The sequence below is a fragment of the Centroberyx affinis genome, unplaced genomic scaffold (assembly GCF_046629955.1).
Source record: "Centroberyx affinis isolate AG114_WGS23_722 - 3 ecotype Tasmania unplaced genomic scaffold, CSIRO-AGI_Caff_v1 ptg003734l_1, whole genome shotgun sequence".
NCBI lineage: Eukaryota > Metazoa > Chordata > Actinopteri > Beryciformes > Berycidae > Centroberyx > Centroberyx affinis.
In genome coordinates, this window is record NW_027281613.1 from 65,683 (window position 1) to 78,281 (window position 12,599).

A 12,599-nucleotide genomic window follows, 5' to 3' on the forward strand; every position below is an offset into this window, starting at 1 on the left:
GGATAAATAGGTAATTTCTTGGTTGAAAAAAAACCCTTTATACACTGGATTGTTTTAATTATCAGTTATCAATCATTTTGTTGACTTGGTGTCACTTTTTCTTCAAATGATGGACATCTAATTTTGCCGTGAAACACTTCCCATCTGGATTGCAGGGGGTCAAGATGATTTCTACCTTATGGTTGGCGGGGGCAGTATGCTGTCTGACGCTGGTCCCAGGTCAGTTCTGACTCTTAGTTGTACAATTTGAAAAGTCAAAATCATAGAAATCAAAGACATGATCACACATCAGATGATTTGTCTCCTTTTTCCAGGTCTGCTCGAGGCCAAGTCGTTGCTGAATACCATCAAGCAGGAAGGTAACGTTTAACACTGCTCAGTAGAAACCTTACCTCTCCTATCCAGCCTTTAAAAAGATACTTATCAAGAGACACACAGTCTTTTATGTTGCTCTCTTTCTGTGTGGCTGCCACAATCCTAAACTCAGTCTCTTCTTTTGAACAGAGATGGTTCCTCTAGGTGCTGTTGGTATCAGCTCAGCGAAAGCAAATGACTTCCTGACTCACTCCAGACCGAAGCGCAATGTGGAGCCCAGGTGGTACAGAGGGAGCCCAGACTTCCAGTCCTACTACCGCTACTACAGCAGCATCGGACACACTGAGGGGGTGAGAGAGAGAGAGAAAGAGAGAGAGAGAGAGAGGGAGCTGTTTTGGTTTCATAGAATAAGTCAAAACCTTGCTGTTAAACTATGATGCCTGCTGGATGCTTTTATGCACATCACAGTGACCCCTGTGAAAATCAAACCCCTTTTTCTGGTGGAAAACTGAGATACTAGCTGTAAGATTGAAAGCCTCCAGTGAGCAAAAAAACATAAACTCTTGAGCTGTATACACAAAGTCCAAGGCACTCCAGTAAGGAGAGAAGAGACTAAAAACCTGAAATTTAAAAAGCCTTTTATTGGTTTATAGGTTTACAGGGAATCAATTATATAGAAAATTGAGATACTAGCTCTAAGACTGAAAACCTCCAGTGAGAAAAAAAAACACTCAATACAATAAAAGGCTTTTTACATTTAATTTATTTTTAGTCTCTTCTCTTCTTACTGGATTTAGAGAGCCTTGGACTTTGTGTATACAGCTCAAGAGTTTATTTTTCTCACTGGAGGTTTTCAGTCTCACAGCTATTATCTCAGTTTTCTATAGATTCCTGTTCCCAATGAGCAGCTATAAACCCAAGGACTTCACTACTTTTTCTTAATCCACAAGAGCAGCAAATGTTACTATCTGCCTGCCCTTTCCCTGGTAGTGCCATGATGAATATTAACAAAGGCCTCTGTGGATTTGCCAGTCTGTTGGGTTTTTGTTTTTCTCCCCTTTGACCTCACTGTCTTTATTTGCCCCCTCTCTCTCTCTCTTCCCCTCCTCTCAGCTCTATGAGATAGACAAGCTGCGGATGCTGTACCAGCAGATGCGGTACCTGGAGAACGCCTACGGCCCCAACGCCTCGCACTTCCAGAACAAGCTGGGAGTGCCTCTCATCATGTGCGACCCAGTCACAGACAAGAAGTGCAAACCCGCCCCTCCTCCCCCTCCGATGAAAGGGGCCCCAAAGCCCACCGAGCCCCCAGCGACCCCCCCTCCTGCTCCACTCGCTCCCCTGGCCTTCCCTCAGGCTGATGTGCTCTACCTGTGCAACGCCAAGGACCCGCTCTGCAAGCCGCACATCGTCTACCTCCCCACTGGCGCCGTGCCCGTGCTGTGCGACCCCCGCTACCACCCCCACTGCACGCCCCAGAAGGCCCCTCCTCCTCCTCCTCCTCCACCGATGAAGGCCGCCCCTCCTCCTCCTCCTCCACCACCACCGATGAAGGCCGCCCCGCCTCCTCCTCCTCCCCCGCCTCCACCGGTCCTCGTTAAAAAGTCCCCCCTCCCGGTCCCCATCCGCACCTTCAAGGGCATGGAGTACGACTGCGACCCCTACTGGGACCCCGACTGCCTGATCGACCACCCGCCCAGGCCCATCAAGGGGAAGGTGGCTCTCCCCCCGCCCCCGCCCCCCCCTCCCGTGGTGGAGGAGGAGGAGGAGGAGGAGAAGGAGCCCGTGGAGGAGGTGGCGCCCCCCGCACCCGTCGCGAAGAAAGTGGCTCTGTACCCCTACCCCTACTACTACCCCATGCCCTACGACCCCAGGGATGACTTGTACGACCCGTCCCGCTTCCAGTACCCCCAGCCCCCTGCTGACGAGCCTGCCGAGGACAGTGAGTAGGACAGCCAAGGACGGGACGGCTGCTTTGTTTCTCTCTTTAATGAAAGACTTTGAGTTTTTTAACTGCAGATACTGATTGAGAACATCTAAGTTGCACCTTTCCATATTTTGGAGATTTCAACTATGTAGCTTTCTTTTAAATGTGCTGTTAATGCTGTCACAAGCAGGTATTCTGACATTTCATGTAAATTACCTACACTAAAGCATTTATATGCTGCAATGTTCATATACAATTTATTACATTGAGAATTGTAAATGTAGTATTTTACCATCATCGTCATAGTATCCAGTGTACTTTTCATTCAGCATGTAAAAAAAGCAGTTTTGTAAACACAAGCGTGTAATTTTGACTGATGAGGAAAATAAAATGTCAAAAAACTGTTTGTTTTATTGTCAATGAATGAATAGTATTTTCACTATTAAGCTTGAATAAACTTCTGAGAAAGCAGAGGTGTGAGACAGTCCCACAGGAAGGAACAGTTGGCTCCTCCTATAGTGCCACAAGCAGGTAAATGCAGACTAGTAAAGAAGAAGTGCCAACTCACAGGCTGGGGGGTCATTATGTCTACTTCCGCTATGTATTTAATACCCATATAAATGCTGACTCCTGTTAGACCTGAGACTCTAAACGCCCTCCCCCCCCTTTTCCTGCTACATATGCCAGCCTATACCTCCAAAGGCAATGAACAGCAGGAACACAACTTCAAAAGGCGAGTTAACTTCAAACACACTCAGCCTTTTAGACAATAAACCTGCAACTACACCGACTTCCACGTAGCTCATTTAAAGATGCAGCTCTAAACTTTTATGTTGCATATAGTCACTTAACGATAATCAAATGCTGTATTTTGTCTATTCGACTATCAGTCTTTCACACTTTATTCATTAAGGCTTTGGGGAAAAAAGAAGATTCCAAGTCCCACGAAAAATCAGCAGATCATTTATTACATACAGAAACATGAAACGACAACAAAACAAAAAGGGGGGTAAAATAACATAACGGTTCATGTACATTGGATTCATCGATGTGCATACCCAAGGTAAGTGTGTGTCAACTTGAGTGATTTTGTACACAGCTCTCTCTCCGTTCACATTACGGACCGACTGGTGTAATGAAGTGCTTTTAAGATACACCCGGCTGAAAATGGTCAACTGATTTGAAAAGCTACTGTCTGTCTGTACGCAGGATCAAGAATTTATGTCTGAGCTAAACCCGAACAAAAAAAAAAAAAAAATGACAAGCAAAGAAAACATTTGCAGTGCTTGTGACCTCTGTCTCCTTCGGCCAACTGCCAACTCAAAAGAACAGTCCTCTCATCCTGCGGCCGATGCCCTGCCTGTCGTACAGGACGTTGAACTTGTTGATGAACTGGTTCATGCTGTTGCAGGTCTTGGTGATGGTGCCTAAGTAGGCCATGAGGCCCACGTCGTTACATTGCTGCAGGGAAACAGGAAGCAAGATTACAGAAAGCACTCGTTCGGTAACACAACAATGAGTGAATCCGTCACCTAAAGATCACCTAAAAATAGTTCATGAGCACTTAGTGATTTACATTTGTAATCTCCAGTTTTCTAATCTAAAGTTATCTCTGCATAGAAGTGGTAGCATCTTTCTTATGTTGACAATGTATTTTTGTTTTCAGTTTTTAATAAAAGCCCATCTAGGGACAGACACTGCAAATTAACTTATGCTAAAAATTGTATGTGACATCAGACTATTTTTTTTTTTATGTTCCATGTCTATGTATCTGTCCCTATTCAAATAAACGTTGAATGAATGAGCCATATGGGCGATATGGGACCACAATGGAAATAAGCCTCTGGGCTTTATTGTGTTATCCTGACTTTTTCCTTTTATGTATGCACTCAATGCCTTGGCAGAGCCGGTGTTTTTTAAAATGAAACTGTCAAATAAAATCAATCAATCAATCAATCAATCAGTATGGTCATACTGATTTTTTCGATATCGATCTATATCACGAGATGGCTGAAATATGCAAAATCACACGCCAAGTAATCAAATTAATGTTCATCCCATTGAAACAAATGGTAGTGTTAGGGTGTAATGTCAAAGAAAACTGAAGTTTTTAAATAAAATTTGCTTGTCATCGTCAATTTACAGCAGAATTGTGTGTCATGATATCCAAAAATCACCACATCATCACCATATGATTCCACAGAAAGACGATAAATACTGAATTATCACTTAGCCCCAGCCATACATCACACTTTTCATCAACTATCTAGGGGTTTGATTTTTGTCCTGTGTAAAAGAAGCGAGAGCGCTCACATCGTAGAAGTCGGTCTTGAATTTTATGGTGCTGAGGACCGGCAGTCTGTGGCAGAGTGCGTTGGCTTCTCTAAGTATCTCGTGGTTGAACGGCACCTCTCCTGCGATACATGAAGCCGGACAGAAAGGAGGAAAAACAAAATGAGTAAAACACAGAAAACAGAAGGGTGCTGTCAAGATAATATCATCGCAAACAGCGGTATGCTATTACAGAGGTGTGTTCGAGGGGCCTCCCTTAATGGCGTCAGTGAGGAGAGGAAACAACATCTAATTTGCGAACATCTGTTTTCCAGACATATTTTCACATTCTTGCTCTCACTTCCCCCGCCAGTCGCCACTCACCTGCTTCCACCGCTTTGACGTATTCCAGGATGATCTTCACCCTGCTGTGGAGCATCTTTATCGCGCTGTGCTGGGCTATAAGGTGTTCGGCCACTAAGAGAGAGAGACAGACAGAAAGTATCCCAGTTAAGCCCAATGATCAATTTACATGGAATAAGAGAGCCTGTAATCTGCCTCAACATTAGAGACGGGACTCTCTACTTTCTCTACTCTACTTCACACACCCAATTAAGAACCTTTGATCATTTTCCTCTCATCGATTTTAACTTTGGGCATCTCAGTTGGTGTAGGCCTACTTAATGTCTTGATAGGCGAAGGGGCTGAAGTTGAGCCAAGGACAGAGGCAAAAAATTCCTTGAGCATCTGTTGATGAAAAACCAAACCTCTCCCGCCATAAAATTCTAAAAGAATCACAAAAAGTAAAGGGATCTATCCTTTAGGACTGGACTAGTTTTATCGGACACAATTTTCACAGTGTAAATAACCAGAAGTAAGAGAGGCGGGAACCTTTACTGCCGCGAGAGCATGCAGTCTGTTTGGGTTGCTGACATGGCAGATTCAGACAGGACTAAAATCAGAAATCCTACTATTATCATTACATTGCCATAACTCCTGTTGAATAATCCCATCCAAATAGGGCTTTACACACAATTACAATCTAACCACCCTTTCGGACTGGATTAGAATAACAAGGGAAATAAAATATTAGCTGTACTCCTCTGTTATTTTACACATTGCTCCAGATGTTTTTTAGCCAATCGCAAATTACAGACTGTCACAGACAAAAACGAAACTGCGTGCTTCTTGGTAATTAGGAAGTAGGGCGACTAACACCCAAATCATCTGCAAATGATTTGAACCACAGAGGCGTCTCAATGGACAGGACTAGAATTATCTGAGAAACAGTAGATAATGGAGTTGAAATTAATACCGGAGGAGCTGAGGGGGAAAATCACCAACATGGTCACACCGGACGGGATTAAAGTTAATGAGTAGCTCAAGTGATAATTACAATTATCCTAAATACCCTGGAGAAACCTGTCCCTTCTGAACAGGTCTTAAGTAAGTCCCTTGTTCAGGACAAAATGGCCCATTGTGGCCCAGAGCCTATCTGCTGTCCTGAGACTGATGGACTGCTGCACTCCCCAGTCTGTCTCTTTAATCTTTAATGCTGAGTGCAAAGCATCTTCATATCCCACTCATAAATACAAATAAACAAAATACTCAGAACTTTACTAATGAAACTGAGCTAATGGCGACTCCAAAAAACAGTAAACATGCTTTAGTATCCTAACTAATACTGCTCTGTCCTAGCCATCTGATCAGGGTTTCTCATATTGAAGTATTATTGTAAACTGAATAACATATATATTAGCAAACCTAAAAACAGAATACTTCAGTGCTAATGGCTTATTGCTAACAGCTTATTTGGGTTGCATGTGAACTCATCCACCCTTCAACCCTAAGAACAGTAGTGACAGCCTCTCTTACCTGTTGAGTTTTCTCCTGTGCCGGTGGCCGTCATTCGAGCTACATGGTCAACACCAATCCTCTCTGCCTCTTCTGTGGCCAGAGTGTACGTCAGCTCAGCAAACAACATGGTAGCCTAGGATAAAACAAATCACGTTAGATTAGATGAAACTTTAATGATGCCCGTTGGGAAATTGGGTCACTGCAGCAGCAAAGGATAGAGATAAGAATACAAAATAATTACAACAAAAAGAGTGTATTGAAGATAAAGATAAAGCGTCTTTGTCTTGCTAAAACATGACTGCTGCTGGTTTGAGAGAGTTGCTGCTATGTTGACTATTGAGATTAACAGATTAGCAGATGTTTGCAGTTTAAAGATCTACCAATTTACACCAAATCAGGGTCTTCAAAGCTTATTGGCATATGTGTGTGTATGTTCAGTACCTCGCCATTGATGATGTCGATCACAGATTCATATACGCTAACAGGAAGCTGAAGGAGGAAAGGACACATTGTTTATACCAGCTGTGTGCGAATATATAACCATGTTACACACATGCTCTTGCAATGGAAAAAGCTGCGGGACTCACATCTGTGTGTTTGGTCATTGGGTTGAGCTTGAGGAAGAGAGGGCTCTCAATGATCTCACACACCTGGCAGAGAAGAGGGGAAAGACAGTAAGCAAATGTACACAATTTGAAATGATCAATTGACTAAACAGACTATGAGCTGATTTGACTCCCACTACCCACAACAAATAAAACTCAAATATATCCCCTTTCAATGACATTAAAGGATAATGCTGGTGTTTTTTAATGCATTTCTTACCGATGAAATATGCTGCCCAGAGCAACGGCATGGCTCTTTGACGTGTTTTTAGTCGTTTTTTTAATACAGTGGAGTTCTATGGCTGCTGGGACATGGGCATCAGCTACATGGACGAGATTTGTTGGCAAAACAAATTCATTGCTGATTTTGTTATTTTCATAGGATTGACGGTAAGAAATGCATTAAAAAACACCAGCTTTATCCTTTAAAGCTGCCGAAGGTAGGTTTTAGAAGCTGACGTTTTGTTTGAATTCAGCAAAAGAAATCTTCATGTTGAGTGATCAGAATCTCTGCAATATCGATAACGCCGTTGCACTGCTATTGGCTTTCAAAGAAAATCTGACCAGTTGGGGAAAACTCTGGAGGAGAAGGGCTTTGCTTAGCTGTGTGCCGATTGCCACTGGCTGGGTGGGTGGTGGAGCGAGGGGAGAGGGGGGTTAAGGGTGTTCACCTGCCTGCTTTTCTTCAAAAATGACCTACCGTGGCTTTAACCTTTGCCTACCTGCTTGTGAATGTGGATATCTGATTGGTCGGGGGGACCGCCTGTGGTGTACCAGCCCAAGAACTCCATTTCTTTAAAGACCTGTTTGACTGAGAGACAAGCGGGAATATTACAACTACAACAAGGATCTGTTTCAGCAACCACCTTAGACTTTACTACCTAATAAAATTGGAACTTATGTATATTCATTTAGGGCTGCAAGTAACGACTATTTTAAATTGTCGATTAATCTGTTGATTATTTTCTCGATTAATCGATTAGTTGTTTGGTCTATAAAATGTCAGAAAATGGTGAAAAATGTCGATCAATGTTTCCCAAAGCCCAAGATGACGTCCTCAAATCTCTTGTTTTGTCCACAAGCCAAAGATATTCAGTTTACTGTCATAGAGGAGTAAAGAAACCAGAAAATATTCACATTTAAGAAGCTGGAATCAGAGAATTTTGACTTATTTTTCTTAAAAAATTACTCAAACCGATTAATCGATTATCAAAATAGTTGGTGATTAATTTAATAGTTGACAACTAATCGATTAATCGTTGCAGCTCTATATTCATTTGCCATTTACACGGGATCTAATGTCTACTATCTATACTAACTATAACTATACTTGAAAAGCACTGGGTGGGTGAGAGCAGGTGGCATCACACCAACAAACCACTTACATTGTTCCTCCTTGGTATAGTAGTACTCCTTGTCGATATGCGCTCGGTCGTCTACGGTGTGGGACAGCAACTCAAAGGAGTTCATCACCTCGATGTTTCGACCCTCCTGCTTCCCAATCAGGGCTCCAATCACTGAACAGGAGAAGAAAGACCATGAATAATTTCTTGTATGATTACTGATTCGTTATACTCATTTACAGAACAACTCAACTGAACTGTCATGAGATAAGATGAGAAATGTTTATAAGCGGTCTTCGTTGTGTAGACTTGTCATAATAATAGTATGTACTGGGTGGCAGCATCTGGACCGGTGTTGTGTCTTAATATGAAGCTAGAAAACACTTGGCAGGATTACAAAGAGTGAACATAACATTACCCTGCCCAAAGTTACCTGCCTAGCTGCCTCATAATCAACAGAGATCACTCTTGTTTGTGATCTTATTATCTCAAACTACAAGTGTCCATTTATTCTACAAGGAAGTCGCGAGTTGTCATTCATTGGCAAAACAACAACACAGAAAACGTGTTTCCCCCAGCCAAGGGAAACAAGTTTTGTAGGGGATACAAACTTTGGCACAACATACCCTGCATTGGTCGGCCCTCCTGCGAGCGGATGCGTATCCAGTGGTCTGATATGTTGAGGATGACGAGGGGATGCAAGGCCACAGAAACGCTCCCGGTGACCCCCGAGGCCATAACACTGGGGCTGGCTACAGTCAGACAGAAGCAGAACTGCATTAGCAAACCGTTATAACATTACATACTAGTTAGGCTTACGCTATAGCAGCAAAAACAAAACAAATTTGACGATATGACAAGCTAAACTAGCTGGACAGCGGGGGTCTATCAGTGGTCCTTATTCTGGATTTAGTTGTTGTTAGAACAATGTTTTTCTTAGGTTTTCACATGCCGGTAGACCTCAATTTACGTTACTGATGCAAACTCCAGTGTAATAGCATATGATAGAGGAACACTGACTCAAACAAACTAACGTTAATGATTTTGTTGACAGCTTACAGCATAACGTTACGTTAACTGCTTGTTAACATGTTAGCAAGCTCGCTAACTACTAGGCGTAACACCATACTCCACTTAGCTATGAGCACTAACACCTCAAATCTATACTGCACATTACCATTTGCATGCAAGTTCATTCTAATATCACACAGAAATTATGAAATTACTATGAAACACTCGCCTGCCCCATCCACTTCCATTCCTCCACCATTGCTCGTCGCCATCTTGTCCGATAAACCGCGCAAGCGCACTGGATCGTTATTTAGAAGACGCAATTTCAGAGAAAGGACGCAGGGCGGCACTGTTGATGCATTAAAATGTTTTCAAATACCCATTTCTGCATATTTATACATCATGAATTTGCCAAGTGCTTGTACATAGCGAGACGGGCATCGATATACACATATTTTCTTGAGCATAGAGAGATTTACCAGAGCATGGTGTTTGATCCTAAACCTGCCAACTACCGCTAGGTCCTGCTGTCACTCTGGCAATCGTTTCTTCAGGATTCCTGATTCGAACGCAACGTGTGCGTCGGGATATTTAGTCCGTGTTCAAGAGTTTTGTTTACAAAATGGATGAATTCAAAACCTGTAACCTAGACTACTTCCCCGAGAACATTTTAATTGATGTTTTATCATATCTTAGTGTACGAGAGCTCGTCAGAGCTGGAAGGTAAGGGAGATTTAACTTTTACTGGCAATATTTTACTAGTTCTCCGTCGTGTGTAAAGAAAAGTCAGCACCCCCTTTGTTATATGACTCATGTCACATGATTATATATTTAACGATGTTCTTTCAGAGTGTGTAAGAGATGGAGACGTCTTGTTAAAGACCAAAGACTATGGAGACTTGTTGATCTCACTGCATGGAAAGGGGTAAGAATGTGTCTGGTAATGTAGCTTTACTTTTTTCTTTCCAGAAATAGACTATAGACTCAAGTTGCATATAGTTTTAGACTCAAGTTACATATACTGTTTATTAATTAGGCCTACTTAGTTGGCATTATAATAAAATACAGACATTATATAAACATACTACCATAAATGGCTGTTGAAATAGATGATATTGCAGATTAGTTGTTTCTGTCCACATATTGACACAAAATCTCTCTCTTCTGCCCCCTCTCTGTCTGTCTCTCTCTCTCTCTCTCTCTCTCTGTCTCCTCACTCACACACACACACACACACACACACACACACGCACATACATACACCACACACACTGGTATGTGTCTACCCCTCAATGGCATGGACTGTGCATGGTGTCTGTTGTGGGTCAGGTGACATCCCGCATACTCTGGGTTCTGCTGCGTCAGTACCTGGGTTGCGGGCTAAGATGCCTGCGGCTGCGTGGTTTGCTGCTCTCTGCCCGAGGAGGCATCTTTCTATCAGAGTCTTGGCTCAAAGCTTTGTCCACCAAGTGCCCACGTCTGCGCAAACTCTATCTACTGCACGCAGACTTGAGAGGCCTGCCCAGCTGCCAGCTCCTGCCCCCGACTTTGCAGGTGCTAGAGTTGCGTGGCTGTGAGCTGCCTCCCGGCTTCTTCAACCAGAGCCTCCCTAGTGAACCTGCTGGTCCCCAAGAGAGGGGAGAGACCACATCAAATGTTGGTGCTCAGCAACAAGGACGGAACCAGGCAGGAAAAGGGCTTGCCTCCCCATCAGGGATTGCTATCGAGAGGTTGGTCCTCAACAATGTGCCCTCTTTCACAGACCAGCACCTGCAGAGTCTCACATCATGGCAGAGGCTCAGTCGATTGGAGCTGCGTGACACCTTTCGTGTGACCGCCAATGGGCTCAGGAGCTCCGCCGCCAAGGACACCGGCTCTGGTGTGGAAGGCCTTTCCAGGCTCAAGTTTCTGGAAATAGGCATCACTGGGCGACAGGGCTACCAGTTGCAGATGGCCTCCCTGGGGCTCGGGGCAGGATGGCTCGGGCTGGAGGAGCTGAGTCTAGGTGGGAAGGAGGTAGGGCCGGGCCTGCTGTGTGCCAGCCGTCTAAAGGACCTTCACCGTCTGTGCCTGTGGGCCTGCACACTCAGCGAGATGCAGATTCTGCGGAGCTGCAGGATGCTCCGTGAGCTCCGCCTGCTGGAGTTTTCGGAGGTGTTCTTCCAGCCTCGGCAGTGTCCGCCGGGCGGGGAGGGGGAGGGCGGCGGGGAGGAAGAGCGGGAAGGTGGGGAAGCTGTAGGTGAAGAAGGTGACAATGACGACAACAAGAAACTAGATGTGAACGACCCCATTCCGAGTCTGCGTCGCTCGCTGGCTGTCCTGCTGCCGCGCTGCACACTAGTGTTCACCAACTGCTCTGTTCAGATAAATTCAGACTAAATTTACACGCAGCTTCAGAATAATTTGTATTATACTCTTCTAGGTAAAACAGTAACATTTCCTTCCCTTTAGTCTTAACACTTGTGTGACTATATTCTTACTCTCCAAATTATTGCTCACATTAAAATAAAAGTCTGACACATGCATACAAAAGTGCAGTATTGTGTTTTCAGCATACTCTTTTAAACTCAGTTGTGGCATAAAACAAATGAGAGGAAATGTTGCTGCTAGATTGTGAACCCACAAGCAGATGTGAGCTACAAATGTAGAGCACTGAAACTTATTGTTGGCAGTGATCCACCTGTGTCCCGTTCCTTCTCCCCTTGTCAACAACTCATCCAGTCACAATACTGTCTGTTATAAGCAGGTGTATGATTTTGGTTTTGGTGTTACAGAAGCACAGCATATGATAATGTCATGTATGTCAACATTCATTCAAGTATTCTGACTTAATCTTTATCAAATACCAATCCCATGTTGTTTTTTTCCAATTTATTTTTTTTCCTACATGCTTTTTAGAAAAAAATAAAAAGTTAATTGTGAATGTCTGTTGTAATGAGAAAACTGCATTAGATGGTCATTACTTGTTATTTCTGCAATATTCATAGATGTTTTGAAGGAGGAATAGCATGGAAGATGTGTGCTCTTGACATAAACTGTGTTGCATTTAAAGCACTGGTTAAGAAGGTAGAAATTATCAATGGGAAACTGTCAAAAACCTTTTTTTTCTATTTTGAATAAACCAATCCTAAAGTATCCTGTCGTCTTTGTCTTGTAAGTCGATTGCATTATTCTCTAAAAGCCTCCATAGAGATTTCTTGAGTATTTTGGTCCAAAGACTAGAGGTGTGTCAACAAATCCAACTGCTGATCAACAAGTCTGCATATAGCA

The 12,599-nt window shown here is 43.4% G+C and overlaps 3 protein-coding genes across 3 annotated transcripts; 2 read left to right on the forward strand and 1 right to left on the reverse strand.

The window, feature by feature from the left end:
- Positions 1-164: 164 nt before the first annotated feature.
- LOC139662218 (uncharacterized) lies at positions 165-2,265 on the forward strand. Its single transcript, XM_071540855.1, has 4 exons — positions 165-219; positions 315-359; positions 505-665; positions 1,429-2,265. The coding sequence occupies exons 1-4, from the start codon at positions 165-167 to the stop codon at positions 2,263-2,265; spliced, it is 1,098 nt and encodes a 365-aa protein (XP_071396956.1).
- Positions 2,266-3,189: 924 nt separating this feature from the next.
- cops6 (COP9 signalosome subunit 6) lies at positions 3,190-9,616 on the reverse strand. Its single transcript, XM_071540858.1, has 10 exons — positions 9,559-9,616; positions 8,945-9,070; positions 8,361-8,492; positions 7,698-7,786; positions 6,958-7,020; positions 6,812-6,859; positions 6,389-6,503; positions 4,898-4,990; positions 4,556-4,656; positions 3,190-3,703 (listed from the first exon to the last, which is right to left on the reverse strand). Exons 1-10 carry the CDS (start codon positions 9,599-9,601, stop codon positions 3,563-3,565), a joined length of 951 nt encoding a protein of 316 aa, XP_071396959.1. The 5' UTR covers positions 9,602-9,616; the 3' UTR covers positions 3,190-3,562.
- A 210-nt stretch (positions 9,617-9,826) lies between these two features.
- On the forward strand, positions 9,827-12,451 carry LOC139662214 (F-box/LRR-repeat protein 12-like). The gene is made up of 3 exons (XM_071540850.1): positions 9,827-10,052; positions 10,179-10,254; positions 10,659-12,451. Exons 1-3 carry the CDS (start codon positions 9,952-9,954, stop codon positions 11,706-11,708), a joined length of 1,227 nt encoding a protein of 408 aa, XP_071396951.1. The 5' UTR covers positions 9,827-9,951; the 3' UTR covers positions 11,709-12,451.
- The last annotated feature ends 148 nt before the right edge of the window (positions 12,452-12,599 follow it).

Excerpts from the sequence above, each read along its gene's own strand:
- LOC139662214 (XM_071540850.1), top strand. The coding sequence starts at position 9,952 with ATGGATGAATTCAAAACCTGTAACCTAGACTACTTCCCCGAGAACATT. Across the intron at positions 10,053-10,178 it reads GAGCTCGTCAGAGCTGGAAG|AGTGTGTAAGAGATGGAGAC; the intron begins GTAAGGGAGATT and ends ATGTTCTTTCAG. Across the intron at positions 10,255-10,658 it reads ATCTCACTGCATGGAAAGGG|GTGACATCCCGCATACTCTG; the intron begins GTAAGAATGTGT and ends GTTGTGGGTCAG.
- LOC139662218 (XM_071540855.1), top strand. The coding sequence starts at position 165 with ATGATTTCTACCTTATGGTTGGCGGGGGCAGTATGCTGTCTGACGCTG. Across the intron at positions 220-314 it reads CTGTCTGACGCTGGTCCCAG|GTCTGCTCGAGGCCAAGTCG; the intron begins GTCAGTTCTGAC and ends TCCTTTTTCCAG. Across the intron at positions 666-1,428 it reads GCATCGGACACACTGAGGGG|CTCTATGAGATAGACAAGCT; the intron begins GTGAGAGAGAGA and ends CCCTCCTCTCAG.
- cops6 (XM_071540858.1), bottom strand. The coding sequence starts at position 9,601 with ATGGCGACGAGCAATGGTGGAGGAATGGAAGTGGATGGGGCAG. Across the intron at positions 9,071-9,558 it reads AATGGAAGTGGATGGGGCAG|CCAGCCCCAGTGTTATGGCC; the intron begins GCGAGTGTTTCA and ends GTCTGACTGTAG. Across the intron at positions 6,504-6,811 it reads TCGACATCATCAATGGCGAG|GCTACCATGTTGTTTGCTGA; the intron begins GTACTGAACATA and ends GTTTTATCCTAG.